Source organism: Nelusetta ayraudi, unplaced genomic scaffold (assembly GCF_046127955.1).
Source record: "Nelusetta ayraudi isolate G7.1 ecotype Tasmania unplaced genomic scaffold, CSIRO-AGI_Nayr_v1 ptg000125l, whole genome shotgun sequence".
In the NCBI taxonomy this organism is placed as follows: Eukaryota; Metazoa; Chordata; class Actinopteri; order Tetraodontiformes; family Monacanthidae; genus Nelusetta; species Nelusetta ayraudi.
Window position 1 is genome coordinate 1136780 of NW_027466175.1, and position 19070 is coordinate 1155849.

A 19070-nucleotide genomic window follows, 5' to 3' on the forward strand; every position below is an offset into this window, starting at 1 on the left:
CATCAGTACCAGGTGTGCTTTAACCACCTTCACACTTACACGAACAAAGAATCACAAGTGCGAAGCTCCTCATTACGTTATTGTTCTTTCGTCCTTTCCTTAATGCGAGCCGCTGTGCTGTGCGAATGTGTAAAGGACTCTTCACGCCTCCTCAGGAGGAACACTCTCCGAGACCGAATGAGATATGCATTATACACGCTTTGAATATTTCATATTCACAGTCCGCAACCAGGAGTGTTTGCTAATGATGTTGCAGAGGCAACAAAGCTTATCTGCCGATGCTGTTTGAGATTGCTCTCACCAAGAAAAGAGGCACGTCGGATTTTGTCGCACGGGGACAATTACATTGTGAATTCACAGCCAGCTCGGGGAAACTCTCCAAACAGAGAGCCGGATAGCGGGCGAGCGCTTTCAAACCAAAGTGGCTAACATCAAGTTGACGCCGCCGAGCCAAGCATTGTCTCCGCTTTTTTTTCTTCTTTGTTTGTTTTTGTCTCCTTTTCCTCCTCTTGTCTTCCCAACGTGCTTGTCTCACCTCATCCACAATTCTGTTTGGGCGATTTCCCTCAAGTACAGGATGTGAATTCAGGAGAAGGCTACCGTACACCTTCCCTCCCTGTGCACCATTTAGTGCAGCCATCACAACAGCAGCCTCTCTCATCAGAGGGGGGAGACTGTGCAGACGTAGGGAGGTGAAGGGCACACAGGCCTGATGTAGTGGGCAGGGGGCGGAGAGATGCAAGTGGGGATGATTGATGGATAATTCAGAAAGCAGTGGTGCTGCCCTTGGCTCTTGTTGAGATGTTTCCACGAAATTTACTCCCAGCAGTTTGTTTGTTGTATTCTGTCTCTATTAACCTCTACGTTCCAAATGGAATCAGCAGAAAAAAAAGGCTGAAATTCATCCGGTTGAAAGCAGGAAATCAAACCTAAAAAACAAGGATATACAACATGAAGTTTCGGCCTCTTAGACGAGCAGACGGCACTGCTGACACATGAACTTGAAAGTTCCCCCACCGCCACCTCTTTCGTATGCTGTATGTACTCTGTGTACTATTATTTTTTTTCCTCCACTGTGTCTGCCTGACGAGGACGGGTCACCCTGAGATCTCGCAGATAAGTAGGCAGCCTCCGGCGCTGGGTTAGACGCAGGCCAAGCTGCTGGGCGAGGATCTGCTACCTCTCTGTCCCGCCCTCCCCTCCTGTGCACGCGGGGCCTCAAACAGAGCGCTGGGATGTGTTGTAACCCCGCAGAATGTCAAGCAGCCCCTGTTAAATTGAGCGTTCTTTGGGTTTTTTGCAGCGACCGCCCAGTCGGAGATGAGCCGCGTGCGCCCAAGGGCAAGGCTGTCATAAGCAAACATGCTATTCTCTCGCCAGGAATAATTTCTCACGGTAATGTTGACAGTAGTGCGCTGAATCAAATGGACTGTAATGAGTCCACAGCCCCTGTTTGAGTTTGTCCGGCTCCCCCCTCCGGTTAAATTAGCTTTGTGCTTGTAAACGCGTGCATGTTCCCGCACAAATAAAGGCACCTTCGGAGTGGAGGTGGAAGAGCAGGCATACAGGTTTAAAGAGGCTTAGCCAAATAAAAACCTCTGTCTTCATTTCCTGTCTGTGTAGTCTGGGTCTCCAGAGGTTCTCTGCCTCAACGTCGATGTCTAATCTTGACTATTTAAACGCAGACCACCTGGAGAGACCTGCCTCTTCGTGATCTCTGGTTAATGAAGAGGATTGACTGAAGCTTAAACTATTGGATCACAGTTCATCGCAGACTAACAATACTTTCATGGAGCCGCACAGGCAGACTATCAAGGTTGTTAGAATGAGAACGTTGTGTCGTACCACAGACGTGAGGCAAAGCAGAAGCCCAAAAGTTGCTGCAGTCAGCATTTATGCTAAGCTAAGCTGCTCACACGTAGAATTTCAGTTGTTGTCATTGTTTTATTATGGCAGTGGTCATGTGTTAAAGTTTTTAATAGTTATGTGTTAGCATTCTAAGGCAAGACTCATGGTTGCAATATTTAGTCAGTGTAGTTTTTAGAGTTTTTTTTGCTCTTTAAGCAATTTTGTTTCCCAAAATTTAACACGTTTTGCATCACTTGGCAAAATGAGTTTCAGTACTTTGCCCAATTTGTTGCGAGCTTTGATCTGTTTCCCCCACCCACTCAACTGGAAAAACTAAACTTGAATGACAAATTAAAGCCACATTTAGAAAAAAGAAAAAAAAAAACATGAACCTATCAGCTGAGAGCGAGTGTCGGTCACGTATTTGAGATATATTTATTGGACTTGTTCAGTTTCTATAGGGAATCCACCCGCGCACTCTCTGCACACATCTGGCCCAACCGTCGCAGCACCATCGCTGCCCTCTGAGTGAAAGCGCCTGCGATTGGCTGTGTCATACTGGTGGGCTGATTGATGCGACGGTGCGTTTGAAACCTCATTGCTCTCTTGCACCGTGCGTGATATCCATCTGTTGCCTGCAGGCTTTCAATAAAAAAAAAAGTGAGAGCGAGCGGGTCACCCACTGGCCGCTGTCTGACAGGCAGCCTGTCTCTGTCGATACCGCGACCTCTGTGGAAGCCAGACTAGACTCACCTGAATGTGGACGGCGGCCCGGTCGGCTCCGCTATCGAACTGAAGCAGCGTCGCATTAAGGAATTCATTTGCACTCGAGCGCAGAGGTTATTCCTCTGGGGTTGTGGTGATGCACACGCACACCTATAAACTCTGAATAAGAGCTAACGCATGAAGCTGCTTCCCCCTCCTCTCCTGTGGCCCTGCGACAACAGGAGTAAATGACACAGTGCACACAGTGACATTGATTCTGCTCCTCATGAAGCCGCCATGAAGCCGCCCAGACGGACAACTTCCTTTGTTCGCCTTTTTTCTCACCCTCTGTCTCCTTTTTTTCCCGCTTCTGCTTTCCTGGCGACAGGCCGTACTGACAATGTTGCCGGTGATAAAGTGGTGACATTAAAAAGTCTAGTGACAATTTGGGTGTGTGTGTGTTTGAGAGCAAGAGCGATGGGAGAAGAATGAGAGCGGGAGATTCCCCTCAGACCACAGGGCTTGGCAGGGTCAGCGGAGTGTGTGTGAGAGAGATAATATTCTCTGTTTATAGCTCAGCGGCGGCGGCGGCGCTCTCTCTCGCACCCCAGCTGCAGCCCACACATCCCAATAAGTTTCTCCCCCGTCAGCAGTATTAATATTTGAAGGCATCATTATTTACTTCCACCATTCAGCCCGGCCGTGTCTCCCTACTGTGTGCCGGTGGACCACAGCTCCAAGTGGAGCCATGCACAAAAGACAAAAGAGTGGCTGTTCTACTCGTGCATCTTTTTGTTCCAAGTGAAACGGCTGATCCACGCTGTGCTTTTCTATTCTAACCTGATTTCCCTCTGTCGTTTCTCTTGCAGTTAGAACAGATCCAGAAGCACACATGGTACATGTAAGTATTCCACCTTTTATTTATTTATTTATTTATTTATTTACACCCACCCAGCGGCGCTCTCCTCTGCTCCCTCTCATAGCCCATTCTGCAGAGGTTGTAGACCTGGGGGGAGCAAGCACATGATGAATGGCTTTGAGTTCCAGGCCCGTACACGAAAGTGCATTGGAGCAGGGCACGACTCCACTCTCGGGGATGTGGGGGTAAATTGGTAGTGCATGAAAGAGGATGTGCAGCATATGGTCAACGGGACAGGGGGGCCGGGGAGATGAAACAGGGTGGGATGTGGAGCGCAGGGAGAAGCTCATTGCACCTGCTGCTGGACTTAAAAGGGATGGTTCATCCGGAATTGAAATTTCACCCATGCAGTCACTGCTGCTGTGTCGGGAGGCGCTGGTGACACTTTCTAATCCATGTAACAGTTCTGGAGTTTCACACAGGGATGTCATTTAACCTCATATTCAACCGCCAATAAATGTGACAGACAAAATAACATGGACTCCTCTATGGTGATGATCACTTGGTGTCACCCAAGTGTCAAGAAGTTTATACAATTCCGTTTTTCTTGAACCTGCAAATTTAACACCACATGTTCAGCCTAAAATACCTACGGCAACCTACTAGCTGTTAATGATCATCAGAGTGTTCACCAGGATCTCCAATAAACTCTGTCCCTTTAATTGAATAGTTGAACATTATTAGCTTATTATGGTCGGGTTGAAAGGGGAAAATCAAATTCAAATTTTTAGTATAGTACAAATTCAGCGATCAATATTCACCGTATCACAGTGAAAATATATTCTTTTTTAAATTTTAAATTTTAAATTTTAAAAAATAACAGGATGAAAATCAAAGTTTAGCTTAAGTGATTTCTTTCATGCTGTAAAGTTCATGGGAGCTGGCCGGGCGTATGGACGAGATGGGTAATTGTGTGAAATACGGATGTGACTTTTCACCGGGAGCCACTCATCAGCACTGTGGCAATTTATTGAAATTCAAATAAGGTCGTGAACCCCTTTTGAAAGTTTAATATGAGGCCAGGATCTCAGTCTTTCAGCGGTGGCCGAGTGGAGCAGCGCTCTGCTGATGAAAGGACGCCGCCAGAGCCAATCCTCTCCACCTGTATGAGCACTGCAGAAAAACACACCTGTGTAGGGTCGCTACAAATACTTAATGCAGTGTAACGCTGTGTGAGAGCAGACATTTAGCCCGGCATGCTCATCTGAATCTCAACTGATCAACTGACTCATCACGGCCAGTACACAGAGTAAAAGCTTTTGTCGAGTCTCATCATCTGCTACACAAACACCAGCGTTCTTGCTCGTTTGACATCTTGATCGTGACGCCTGAATCATTTATATATTCCAGCTTTGATCTCTTACGTCTTTGCTGCCAGACAGAAACGAGACGTCCTTGTTGTGTTTGTAGACCCGGCTCACAGGCGCCAGTGAAGGCAGCAGAGGGCTGCTCTGGGTGCAGATCGGGCCTCCACTTTAAATTCGTGGGGGGGGAATGAATTCCCACTTGTTTATTCCGCAGACGCAGGCAGACGGAAGTGACAGAACTGTGCGAGGCTTTGAAAGAAAGGAGGGAATGAGGAAGAATCTAAGTTTGGAAAACAAGCCGGGAGGAGAGCGGCGGAGTGGCGCGCTTAACAGCATGAGTCAGGCGCCTGCCTGTCTGCCGCTCTGTGACCTGCGTTCACCCTCTGATGTTCACATGCAAAATGACTAAACCTGGCCAAGGTGTGCATGTGTGTGTGCATGTGTGTGTGTGCGACTGAAAGTTTTACAATGCGAGCGAGGCGAGTAAACACCGCAATACTTCAAACTGACTGTGTAAATACTGTAAATCAAGGTGCTCAGACCACTACAAGCTTCATTAGCAGCATGAAAACATTTTGTTGTTGTTTTTGACTGACCGTTGCAAAGCCTCATTCTTCAGAATTCACCTCACCAGTGTTTTCTAGATATAACAATCCTCTGTCCTGCCACTAAACTCCCCAGGAAGGAGAAAAGCTTGTTTCAATTTTCATTGAAACATTTTCATTGTGTTAAGACACAGAGGTCTTGAGGTTATCCCTTGATGACATCACAATGTTATGACTTCCGGAACTGCCAATACAACTACACGGGCATTAAGGACAATGAGAATAAGGATGTGAATTTATATTAGGATCACTTACCATGGCTAGGTATTTGTCTTGGTTTTCCTTTTTTACCATAATAGTGACATTCACACATTATAGTCTGGAAGCTGCCACATTAACAAGCACACCAATAAATATCTAATAAAGAAGGAAGCGTAGCAGTGAGTCCCTCAACTGGACATCTGAACAGGGGCAACATGGTCTCCAGTCTTCTCCCCCACTTCTCTGACAACAATAGTTTGAAAGGAGCGATGCTGAAGGATGTTTTTCTTCAAGTCAGCCATTTGTGATCTTCCAATGTGGACTGACATCTTATCCAGGTACATGACAACACCTCCATCCAGATGTTCATTCTGCCCTCTGAGGGCACCTTGTGTGTGTCTCCTTCCAAACCTGTGGAAGGTCGAACAACATTACTGCGAGCTTTAAACAGAGGGCTAAATACACTGTTTTCTGCTATAACCTGCAATTTATTATTTTTTTAAAAAAGAAAAGGACATTGACTTTGCTGCATGTGTGTTGCCATGTGATTCCATCCAGAGGGGGGAAGAACGAGCCCGAGCCCGAGCAGCCGGTGCCCAGGAAGGTGACCATCCGCAGCCTGCCCTCTGCCGACGACATCGACCCGGACGTCCTGGACAGCATGCACTCCCTGGGCTGCTTCAGAGACAAGAACAAACTGCTCAAAGACCTTCTCTCGGACGAGTAAGTGACTGGAGGGGGGAAGTGGAGCAGCGGCGGCGAAGGAAAAACAGAGGAGATGGGTTTCAGCAACACGGGGGGGCGGGGAGTGAAATAAAGGCAGCATGACGACGATGACGGGCGCCACGGAGGAGAAGGGACGAGGCGCCGACTCGGTGTTTGCAGGCGGCCTTGGATTTATTTCTTTTTTTCTCCCCGGCTTTTATGAAACCCCTGTGAGGCTGTCACTTTAGATGTCACAGGCTATAGATCACTTAACTGTTATCTCGCAGCGCTTACACCACATGCCACTGGATAATTTCCCCGCAAACTGATCCTGGCCGGCGCCACAGAACAACCTCCCAGGTCTCATTGTTTATGTTCCGCTGCCGGTGCTCACGTCTGGCAAACACGCGTGTGGCTTGTCAATGTTTTTTTTTTTTTTCTTCTTCTTTTTTCTTCTCCTGAATGATTTATATTTTTCCCTCACAGGGTTTAACACACCTAAGCAAACACAGATGGCTTTAATTCTAGTGGTAATGGGTATACAGGTGTTTTTGTTGCTGTTGTAGTTCTTTAATTCAGCTTAGCGTCTTGTGTGTGTTTTTTTTTTTTTTTTTTTTTTTTTTTAATCTTTGCCCCCATTTTACATCTGGCCGGCCTCTGCAACTTTTCACTAAATGAGCATTTCACCCTCTCCCCGTCTCTCTCCCTTGCCAGCTCCCCCCTGGGAGCTTCCTGTAATAGTGTCGGACTGGAGCAGATTCTGCAGTCTCCATCTCCCCTCCACTGGCTCATTTTAGCTGAAGTTGCAAGTCCTTCCTCTCTTTTTTGCCTCCCACTGCTTTCCAATCTGTCTTTATCGTGGCGGGGCCGTCCCTGGGCCTTTTGCATTGAGATTATTGGCCTGAAGGCTTCCTGATTTACAGTGAGAGAAAAAGGACGGAACTCACCACGCTGTGGTTCCTTGCACAAAGTCACCAGTGTGCAGAAACAGTGCGCTGTGTGCAGAATATAATAGCTGACTTAATGGCCTGGAAACCAAACTTTTCTTTTAATGATGGAAGCTATTTAGCAACGCCCTTAATAATGATCCCAGAAAGATTTAGGGGCATTAATCATCGCGAGGGCTTTTGGTGCTTGACGTTATGAGCATTTGCACACACAGGCTGATTCATGTTTGGACTATGATGGTTTACTAATGTGGGCTCTGTTTTTAATGGTGGCTCACCTTAATCTGGAACATTTGCATTTCCAAATGTCCTCCCTCTCCAGGGACAACCAAGAAAAAATGATCTACTTCCTGTTGCTGGACCGTAAAGAAAGGTACCCCAGTCAGGAGGACCAGAACCTCCCCCCTCGCAACGAGATCGGTGAGGCATCAAACACATTAAACACACACACATTAAAGTGGAATATTCATTGCATGTGTTTGCGCGTTAGCGTTGGTTTTCCTCCGGGGGCGTCGATTTCCAACGACCATCAAAAAGCAATGTTAAGTTTTTCCATTAGTGGTGTATAATGAATTAAAACTACTTTACCAACAACAGTAGTGGGTAAAAACACATCAAAAAGTGTCAGTAACTCACCAACTTGTCTCAGGTGAACATTTTGCTGTCCAGCGTGATGAAGAGGACCATTAAAACAGAACGGAACCAGAACATTTAGTGCCCACCGATTCATGCATTAGTGAGTTGTGCAGTTTCCGCCCTGTTAGAGAAGCATGTTATGCAGTAAATACTGAAACACTGAACTGTCCTCAGTCCGAGATCTGAAAGGAAACCATGCGACTTTCCTCATCACACCAGACAGTCTACAAAAGCCTGAACTTGTTTGGATCCCCGTGTCTGCTGTGTTTGCCGCAGATCCCCCAAAGAAGCGCGTGGACTCGCCCATGCTGAACCGCCACGGCAAGAGGAGACCCGAGAGGAAGTCCATGGAGGTGCTCAGCGTCACGGACGGAGGCTCGCCCGTGCCGGCCCGGCGGGCCATCGACATGACGCAGCACGGCCAGAGGTAGGCGGGGCCTCGGACAGCACGAGGGAGGCGGCGCTAGGAGGAGGAGGAGGAGGAGGAAGGAGGAGGAGGAGGAAGATGATGTCTGGCCAGGCACGGCAGCCAAGGGCACAACACTGACGCTGTCACCTGCTTTGTCTCCTGTCTCACTGTAGTAAATCAGTGTACAGTAAAAGCTTGGATATTCCCGACGGCGGTACAAAACGCAGCAAAGAAGAAAGGTACTCAGCCGCCCGCCCTCCTCCACCTCCTCCACCCTCCCCCGCTCTGTGTCAAAGATGCAACGGTGCTCCTTGGCTCGCATATGCAGCGCGTGCCCGTTTTAATAAGCCATAACTCAGCTTAAAATAAAACGGATGGGGGTCCGACGGAGTCAACTGTTTTGGAGCTCGCGGCACCTAAAGTTTAACTCTTTTTAATTAACTTGATTTTTTTTTTCTTCTTCTTCTTCCAATCTCGCCAAAGAGCGCAGATTTACAATTCCGAGGCCCTTAATATCTGCAAAAGCTCGCTGTTCTGCCGTCGGCTCAATTATCTGGTCTTTTCAGAATATGAACGCGGCGATAATCAGCTCTCCCATACTGTGTCCCACTTTCCCTGCTTTAAGGAAAAAAAAAAAATGGGGAGGAAAAAAAAGTCCAATGCCCAGAACTGCACACCAGAGGCACAGAGGACTGATTCAGAATCTGTTTCCTTATCTCGTCTCAACAAGCAATATACCATCGCACGAGGCATTCCAGCTCAGAGGCGCTGACATCTGTGACAGTGGGGGGATATTGAATCTGGGGGAAGAGATGTGGGTGGGGGGGGGGGGGGAGCGGTGGTGATAGCCTGATCTGACTAATGATAGGCAGATTGGCAGAGAGGCGGAAAAAGCTTCCACAAGTGCGGGACAATTATGCGTCGGAAAGTGAATATTCATCAGAGTGTCAGGCGCCTTGTTCTCCTCCGACCGAGACGTATCGAGAATCTGTTTGCTGCTTTATTTCATGAAGGGGGTCGGGGGGGGGCGCCTCCGCTCGAGAAGTTTTAAGTCCGCGCCGAGAGCTTCCGCAGCACTTCAGTCTAAAGCTCTCCGTCCTCCGCTGCCTCCGAACTCGGGCTAAAGATTCTTGTCCTCGCGCTCCGTCGTCTCCGCTCGGCTCCTTCATCCCTTCAGGCGATTCCAGTCTTATCTCTCTTTTTTTCTTCCTCTTTTTTCCTGTCCAGAGGTTTGCCTCGGTTTGGAGGCAGCCTCCTCCTCCTCCTCCCGCCCGTCGCTCTGACTCGTCAGTCCGGCCTTGAATCCCAAAATAGTTCCGTTAGCGGCTGCTTCATTGAGCGTGGATAATTCAAGAGCAGCTCGTAAATTGCACATCACCGAGAAAAACCTGCAACGCTCTGTTTTTTTTTTTTTTTTTTTTTCAGGGCTCGAAATGAAAACGGCTGCGGCTTCGCTGCATCTTAACTTCACGCTAGTCTAGATGAGCATGTTTGTTACCCACTCGTCCAGCCGGGACCTTCCTCTTTTTCTTTGTTTTCTTCTTCTTCTTCTTCTTCTTCTTCTTCTTCTTCTTCTTCTTCTTCTTCTATCCACCTCTCTATCTTCCTCCAGGTGACCTTCAATCCCAAACAGCCCATTTCCGATCCCCCGATTTCGCGCGGAATTGCTATGCTAATGCAAACGGGCCGCACGGTTTCCCCCTTCAGCCTCGCTCGCTATCGGCGTTGCTGCCGGGTGGGGGGGCCGGCTGGCGGGGAGCCTCCGCCTCCAAATCAAATCACATCTCCCGCCATACGTCTCTTTTCCCCCCGACTGCAATTTGTCACCACCTGGGTTCACAGCGGGGGGAAAAGATGTCAGTTTAAAGGGAAAAAAAAAAAAAGAACGAAAGGAAAAAGTCGGTGTAAATTCTGGAATTTCCTTGTGATTCTGAACTTTTCCGCCTTGTCGCGTCCTTGTGTAGTTCGCTTTGTTTGATCGTGCGTGTGTATGTGCGTGCGGGCGCACGTGCAAACGCCACAGCGGCGCGCGACGTGGTGGAATGACGACCCAAAGATTTGACTCACTCTGAACATAACCTTATCTTTCCCCGACAGCAAACTTTTGTCGACAGCACAGAGGACTGGTAGAACTTTAGATCAGAGTGGTGGGTGGGTGTGGGGGGGTTGCGGGGGAGGGGGACTGACTTTGAATATGTGTTTTGACGGGATGCGGCGCCACCAGCGCAAATGGCGAATGAGAAGTGGGAGAGTTTTGATACCAGCCGATTCCACGGCGCCGCCGGGCCGGGCTGCTTTAAATGCACTTGGCTGTGGATTCCGCAGGTGTTTAATTGAAAAGTTGTGGGATAAATCTGCCGACCGAGAGCTCTTAATGGAAATGTTCTCCCTTATTCCTTATACACCTTAAAGTGTCTTTTAAGGAAGAAAGAAAAAAAAAAAAAACATCTAGAGAGGCAACCAGGAGAGAGCCTGCTGATTTAATTTGAAATAACAACGTGGCAGGAGAAATGAAGGGAGGTTAATGATATGTAAATGAAATATGAAAAAGTGCGAAGAAGAGAACATACGTCTTTATCCCCCCCCCACACCCCCCCCCTTTCTCTGATCTGCTCCGGTTGATTCGTGCAGTTTAGATGTGTCGGGTCTTTGTCGAAAGGCTCCTAATAAGTCGCTATCCCGCGCTAATTATTGGCTCTAATTTATTTAAGAGGCTCAAATGAGCACAAATAAAGCAGCTTCAGCGGTGATCTCTGCAGCGGAAACGGCAGGGGTCTCGCCGCGGTCGGAGAACATCGAGCAGCTGAGCTGTGAATATTAATGCGGCGGATCCCCCTGGGAGTTATCAAGGTTCGGGAAAGGAAATGAATTTAAGCAGCGTGTTGATTTATATGAATGTGTGCTCCCCACAGAAGAACTCCATCGGCCCGGGCGGAGTCAATACAGAGGAGGCAGATAGAGGAAAACTCGGACTCTCCCCACCGGCTTCCGCACACTAATTCATTTGCCATTTGACTCCTGGCCACCATCCATTTCACTTTGCCTCGCCTCAGTTTTATTTTAGTTCATACCCTGAAGACAGAGTCTATTGCTCTCATTCCTTACCAACAATACCGCGTTTGACCCCCGCGGCAGCTTCATATTGGTCCCTGACACGGCCCGCGGAGAGGAGCCAAAGACGAAGAAGAAAGAAAAAAAACAGCGCTTTGCCACATTTAGCGCTGGCGCACGCTGACAGACTGCAGGAAATACAATACTGGAATATTGTATTGTTTAAGCGGGGACAATGTTGTGCCTTTTAACACTCTCAGCACAGCGTTGTTTTGTCGCGTCGGCTCCGCTACTCTGAATTGTGATTGTAATTCTTGAGTTTCACAGAACAATAAGTGAAACGTGCGTTTCATCAAGTATCACGGATTAGAAAAGGCCTGCGCCGTAAACCGCTACAAAGTCCAAACGCCGTATATATATATAACTGAACAAGCAATCTCTAAAGCTTCCATTTGTATGACAAAATGTCTTTGATAGACTGTTTTCAACAGAGCTCCCTTTGGAAAAGTTTTCTTGCCAAAACATTTTGGATTGCCCATTGTCCCTCTTATATAGACTCTGAGAATTGCCGCTCCTTGTGGATTTCAGCTGTAATATCTTATTCAAATCATAAAGAGGTTTTGTCCATGCAGATGAATGCAGGCAGAAATCTGTGCAAAACTGTGTCCTTTGAAGCCACACAAGAATCCTGAACACGTTAGAGCAGTCAGAAGCTGTAAAGAAAGACAATGACTTCTCCGCCAGGCCATCACAGCCTGAAAATGTTCACCTACAATGCAGGGAAGAAATACAGTCAGACGAGATGAGTCCCGAGCCAACGCACTCCTTCATTGAGTCAGTTACTAATGTTGACTCGTTGATATTTCATGTTGACTTGTGAATATCAACTGTGATTTCCTTTTTAAAAACAAGGAGTGGGATTATTTTTTTTCTCTGCCACTTTCTTGGCGCTGTTTGTGATGCAGCTGAGCCGACCCACTGAGTTATGCCGGCGCGGAGACAAACGCTGCAGCTCTGCAGGCCCAGGTGTCTCCGCTCCGCTCTCATCTCACATCGCGGCTACTTTGTTAGCGCACGATAAACAAATGCTTTGTTGTCGTTTGCGTCTCGTTATGAATACCAACCCTGCCAACAGCAATTCATCACCTCCGCACCGCGGCGGGGAGCGTCCGACGTACCATCACTGTGCTGCATTAGCTCGGCCGAGCTGCTGCTCTTAACGCTAACGAATGCAAAGTGCCTGTAACAACAATACGTTGACGACGGAGCGAGTTGAGGATGCTGCGTTTCAGCCGTGCCGGGATGCGGCGCAGTCGCCACCGCGCTGCAGTTTTTTTTTTTTTTTTTTTTTTTTACTTGATAACGTTTTCAGAGTCCCAGTGGACTGCAGGACTCGGACGCAAACGACGGCGACTGTCTGCTCGGTTCGCCTCTCGAAGCAGGATCCTCAGCCGACGCAGTCTCGGCATCGCCCACTCATGTGCGCACGAGTGCGCGCAATAAATACACTGGCACAAGGGGCCAGCGAGAAGACGGCAAAAATAGCCCGAGTGTGGGAGTTCTCATATTTTGCCCTCACTCACGGGAGCCGTTAGTGCTTCTTCTCTATTGTTCCCTGTGTGCGCGGGCGAGAGGGAGGGAGAGAGGGAGGGAAAGAGAGAGAGAGAGAGAGAGAGAGAGAGAGAGAGAGTCCTGTTGGAAATGAAAAGGGCTTGTGGACGACTGAAGGCAAACAACAAACAAGACAGACCCTCGTCTAAATCTGCAGGCCTGTTCTAATGACAGAGCTGGCATGACTTCTGCTTTAGCTGCGAGCCGTCCTCTCGTGCACAGGTTTGCATCCGTGCACAGAGGTCCTGAGGGACACCTCCGAACATCAGGGATGGACATCAGTCTCCATTACTCTGCTCGTCTCCCTCATTCATCACCTCTCCCCCCCCGCAGTCCCTGAACCCTCGGCTACATGGCGACGAGAAGAAAAGACAGCGGCTTTGAGTTTTTATGTCTTCGTATTTTCTAAGCAAAGGAAATGCAAACTTTCTTTCACCTTGAGAGGAAACTGACAATGGAAACATACAGCATGCCCCATGGAGAAGACTTTTTTTATTTTTTTTACACATTTATATGTCACATGACCTGAACTGCCCTTCATAAGTCTTCATATGTCGAGATAAGTCTTCATTTTCGTACTGCAATTTTTTTTTTTTTTTTTTTTTCTGCAATATTAAATTTGAATAGGCCATTGTATGCAACTTTGCACAGTTCAATAACGGAGTGCAATCGTTCCAATGCAAAAAAATGTTTCAAACATTCACAGCCAGACTGTGGAAACACACTCACATTAGTGTTTTACAGAGAAATCAAACATCTCGCGAAGGTTTCTGCAAAACATCTCAAATGGCTGCAGAAGATTTTTGGCTCTGCGACAATGCAGAGGCAGAGAGAGGTGGTGGTGGTGGTGTGTGTGTGTGTGTGTGTGTGTGTGTGGGGTGGGGGGTATTAATAGGCTGAATGACACAAAAGAGCAGTGTTGTGACAGTGAGCAGCTGGCATCTTCTCCCAGTGTTGACAGGCCGGGTGTTTTGGTGAGCGCCGGGCTGCATGCGTGCACGCACGCACTTGATAAAGACAGATTGTCTTGTGATTGTTCATTTCGGTGCAGGGCGCCGCTCACAGAGGTTATTGACGGCATCTGCAGGGGTACAAAAAAAACAACAGAAAACATGACAAATGGCTCTCAACCAAATGTCCCACTTTGTTTCCTCCCCTCAAGATATTTTCCACCACTTGGGTAAAAAAAAAAAAAACACAGTCAAGATTTATTATTAGCAAGCTATAGACGGTGCTGGGAGCTACTTTGAATGCTAATGTGGGGAGAGGCTCCTATGGATTCACGGGAGGATCAACATATTTGGGTGGGGGGGGGGGGGGGGGGGGGGGGCGTTCCATATGGATGGCTTCCTAACTAACTGCTGCTAGTCGCTGCTAGTTGTGTCCAGTGCTGATTAGCCGGTGCCGTGGCTGTGCTGTGCCGCCTCCGCCTGCGTCTGTGCTCGCCGACACGCCGCCACCGGTGGCTGCGGAAACCTCCTCACCCCTCCCCCCCGCTCTCTGTGCCAACAGGTCGCGATCCATCAGCGGCGCCTCGTCCGGCCTCTCCACCAGCCCGCTCAGCAGCCCGCGGGTGAGTGTCGACTCCGCCCCCCTCCTCCACACGCACACAAATGTATTTCCTATGACCGCAATATCCAACTTTGTTGATCCCAGCTGTGTTTTTATTTCTGCTGGGGATTCAAGAAAAAAAACAAAGAACAGATAAAGTCCACATAGCGTTTGACCTTTAAACAAAGGCCACACATGCAATATTGTTCTCCAGTCACCTTACATTATAAGTCGCTCTTCTCGCTAATAGGTGAGCTCATTCTTAAAAGCTGCAGAACCTGCCGAGAGACGCGCAGCGGCACAACAAACTTTCCCCCTTTGGCCCGAAGCCTCGTCTCCTTCCATCCTCTCTGCTTATTATCCCTCGCTCTGTTTTTCTGCGTCCTGAGCCCTGTGAAAATCCAGCTCAGGGAATGCTTTGGAAAATCCCACTTTTCTTGCTCGCCGCTGGAGAGAGCTTGTAGTAAACTTTTCCAGCTGACTAACTTGAGAAGGCTCGAGATTAGCCCGGATCCTGAGACCAGCTCCCGGCACCTCGTGGGCTCTCTGCAGGCTGATCTGAAAGGGAAATTGATTTTTTTTCTTCTTTTTTTTCCACACCAACCCAAAGCCCGGCTGAGGCTCCGGGTGCAGCTGTGTGTTGGTGGTGAAAGTGGGGGGAAGGTGACGGAGGGAAATAGTTTACTAATGCGCCGCTGAAATGGCAATTACCGGCGATGCGAACGCGACCGACCGCTGAAGCGACCTGGAGGAAATCCAGCCGAGCCCCGACCAGAACCGGAGGCTCTCACACCTGCTGCATGTTTGCCTTTCAACCTCTGTTTGTTTTGCATGCACTGCCTGGAGTTTGCTGCTGTTCCTTGTCATTATTAATTAGTTTTTTCTCCTTTTTTTTGTCTGGAGTCACTGAATGTTCTAACTCTGTGGTGTCAAACTCAAAAAAAACAGTGGGCCAAAATTTGATTTAAATTTCGACGGTTTACGTTTTCCATGGGCTAATAATACATTTGAAAATAAAATAATAATAAACCAATTAACTAAGTTTAATATTCTTCAATGAACGTGCAACCATTCAGGCTCAGGCCTTGGAGTAGCAAGAAAAAGCCCATAAAGAAAATGTTTATTATAGTCTGGTAAATAGTTTAAATACTGAGCCAAATATACCAGCAGAGCATTCTGGGATTTGTAGTGTCTAATAGTGGAGGGCCAGCTCTAGTAGTCATTTAATATCACCTCACCAACAATAATAACACTGGGCTGGAGTTTGACACCCATCTTCTAACTGCTGTTTTCTGGTCTTGTCTTTTTGTTTTCGTGCACGTCTCGCCTGCCTCTGTCTTGTTTGGTCGTCCTCCGCTTTCCTTCCTTGTTTGAACTGCACCACTTGGTCCTCCCTCCTGCCCTCCTACCCCCCCCCCCCCCCCCCTCCTCTGTTTGCTTCTCCCTCCCCTGCATGACCTAAACCCCTTTAAACTCCAGCCCGTCCGGAAGTTCTGTGTGCCCCCCCAGTCCCCGGACTTCGCCCAATCCCCCAACGCCAGCCCCTGCCCGTCCCCGGACGCCCACTCGCTCCCCCTCCCTCTCCCCGGCCGCTCCGGCCCGCGCATCTCCACGCCCAACTCGCTCTCCCCCAACAGCGGTGGCGGTGGCGAGCCCCCGCCGGCCGAGCTGTGCAAGACGCAGACGCTCCCAGCCAAGCCCAAGGTCGTCCCCAAGCCGCTGCAGGCCACTCGCTCCAACCCGCTGCCCGAGTCCTCGCCCGACCCGGCCGCCGCCGCCACGGCCACCGGCGCCACCAAGTCCGAGTCCTCGGCCGCCGCCGGCCAGCCGCTGCCCCCGCCGCCCCCCTCCGCCTCCGTCCCCCCGACACCCACCTCCCCTCCCTCCTCCTCCTCCCCCTTCTCGCTGCCGCTGGTCCCCAGCGCCTCCATCCCCAGCAGCCCGCAGGTGCGGCGCCCCCACCTGGCCGCCGGCCCCCAGCTCTCGGTGCCCTTCGGCTCCCCCGCCGCGCCGCTCTCGCCCATCCGGCTGCACCACTTCCACCCGGTGGCGCCGCTGCCCACGCCGCCACACCCCTCCTCCTCCTCCTCGCTCTCTGACCACCCGCCTAAATCTATCCCCCTCATACAGGTCACCCCCCACCCCTCCCCCCGAGGCAGCCCCCTCCCCACCCCAAAGGGCACCCCGGTGCACACCCCCAAGGACAGCCCGTGCGGGACGCCCACCCCGACGCCGCCGCCCAGCCCCTCCATCGGCGGCATGCCGTGGAGGACGCGCCTCAACACCATCAAGAACAGCTTCCTGGGCTCGCCCCGCTTCCACCGCAGGAAACTCCAAGGTACCCACTGACAGCAGCCACACCAAATGCTCTCAATAGATGTGTATTTCACTCTGGAAAACACCCTGTATGAAATTTTGGGGAAAAAACAAAACAACCTTCTGGCTGTCATAAATGAAACGGGCCAATCGGATTTGACTCCCCCAACATGCAACACAACACCCAACAGGTGAAAAAGGTTTTTCCATCTGTTGGAAGACGTATTTGTTGCGGGTAAAATTGTTTTGTTTTTTCCCCCGATTTATTTATTGTTTATTTATTATTTATTTAATCAATTATTTGATGCACACTGGGACTTCCAAAACAAATTCCTATGTGTTCTTTTGCACAAATGGAAATAAAAGTAAACTGTAATCTGCTGGAAGAGCTTTTGTGCTGGTCGTCGCTCTTCTTTTTATCATGGACTGTTGCCCAGTTCTGACTGCGGTGAGCCAGCAGTGAGCGAGAACAATGAAAGAGAATAGAAAGAGAATTATAGGAAAACTGCAGCTGTAATTCCAGCCCCTCTTCCTCCCCATTGGTCCACTCAAATTCGCAGCAGCCTCAAACAATGGTTGATCGATGTTCAGATGCAAAGATGTGAGATCCCAGAATCTCAGCCTGTTTTTTTTGCAACAACAAGAAAAAAACAGGCCACTCTGTTTCCCCTCTTTTCTACTGTCTGACCCTTGACCTCTCCCCCCACAGTTCCCACTCAAGAGGAGATGTCCAGCCTCACACCAGAGTCTTCCCCAGAGTGAGTCGCTCGTCTCCTTTTTAGAAAACCACCTTTGGCTTTTATAACTATGCATAACCTGTCTGCCTCTGCAGTGATTGACTCAAACGGGGGCTCTCTCCTGATAGCGCCATGCGGTAGAAAGTATTACTTCGGCCCCAAGTGTGAAAAAAAAAAAAAAAGCTCCACCGGCTGCATTCCAAGTAACGTCTCCAGATCTGCTCCTGGGATGGAGAGGCAGCTCTCCGCTGTAGCAGGAGGTAGTGGCTTGTTATGAGGGAAGGAAGCCCGTGTGATGTTGCCGAGCTCCCAGGAGCCCGATAAGTTGAGTTTGGCCTAGATATGCCTGCTGCCTGGCTGGCTGGCTGGCTGGCTGGCTGGCTGGCTGCCTGTCTGGAGAGGCCATCTTCATTCAGGATGGAGGGAGCATCCTGCCTTGAAGGAGACGGAGAGAGAGCAGGCTGGAGAAAGGAAAAGAAACCCTGTGCGTAGCTAGACGAGCCTTGATCACAGGCTTCCACCCTCGTACGCCAGCTGCAAGCGAACGCCTCCCGCCGAACAATGTCTGCGCAAAACACGGGAGTCATTACGTAACCCTGGATTCATCTTTAAATAATGTGTTTCTATTTATATTGAATTAATTGGCCTGCGATCGCTTCTCTTTTCGCCGGGAGTTTGACTTTGCATATTCATTACAGTTGTTGAAATATTAATTTGCCTGAAAAAAGGTGTGTGTGTGGGGGGCGTGGGGGGGCGTCCATATGGTTGATTAGTGGGTGCAGGTAGAGCTGGTCCCAGGCCAGCGCTGGATTCGTCCACCTTCTAGTCTGGACACCCAGTTCTGTTCACAGAGGGAGGGGCTCAATTATCTCTCTGCCACACACACACACACACACACACACACACCCACGCACACACACACACACACAGTTGTTAGTCGGGCTGATTTCCCCTTCCTGCTCAGCTTTAGCTCATTTCCTTTGAGGGATCCTGTGTTTGCGTCTCCCCGGCGCTGCAGTAGCAGATGGATAGAATAGATGGAGGGAGGACTGAATGTGTCGCTGCGACAGCGGCGTAAGGAAGACGAACACCCTCTGCGAGCACGTATGACAGCGTGGATGCTTTGATTTTGCCTTTGTCTTTTTTTTTTTTAATTTTTCTTTCTCCTCGTCTCTCGGCGCAGGCTCGCCAAGAAATCCTGGTTCGGTAACTTCATCAACCTGGAGAAAGAGGAGCAGATCTTCATCGTCATCCGAGACAAACCGCTCAGCTCCATCAAGGCGGACATCGTTCAAGCCTTCCTCTCGGTACGCTCCCACTGCAGCCTCTCCACCAGCTGGACCAGCACCGACACCCTGCACGGCAACAACGCCAACACGTGTACCTGCTCTCTCATGATCCCCCACCTCCTCCCCCTCCTCCACCTCCGCCCCCTCCTCCACCTCCTACCCCTCCACTCTGATTTACGAAGCACTCGGCGAGCCGCTGGCGTTCGCCGCTCAAGTTCTCTCCCTCCGACCGT

At 49.5% G+C, this 19070-nt stretch overlaps 1 protein-coding gene across 1 annotated transcript in view; it reads left to right on the forward strand.

Annotated features, from left to right (window-relative positions):
• Positions 1–18928, forward strand: part of LOC142904243 (serine/threonine-protein kinase BRSK2-like) — a gene marked incomplete at its 3' end in the record, with an annotated part of 155040 nt that extends 136112 nt beyond the window's left edge. The window contains exons 10-18 of the mRNA XM_076050215.1: positions 3423–3454; positions 6144–6308; positions 7560–7657; positions 8150–8300; positions 8456–8521; positions 14457–14517; positions 16626–16833; positions 17521–17569; positions 18732–18928. Of these exons, the coding sequence (XP_075906330.1) occupies positions 3423–3454; positions 6144–6308; positions 7560–7657; positions 8150–8300; positions 8456–8521; positions 14457–14517; positions 16626–16833; positions 17521–17569; positions 18732–18928 (1027 nt within the window). The remainder of the gene's footprint in view (positions 1–3422; positions 3455–6143; positions 6309–7559; positions 7658–8149; positions 8301–8455; positions 8522–14456; positions 14518–16625; positions 16834–17520; positions 17570–18731) is intronic.
• Between the last annotated feature and the right edge of the window lie 142 nt (positions 18929–19070).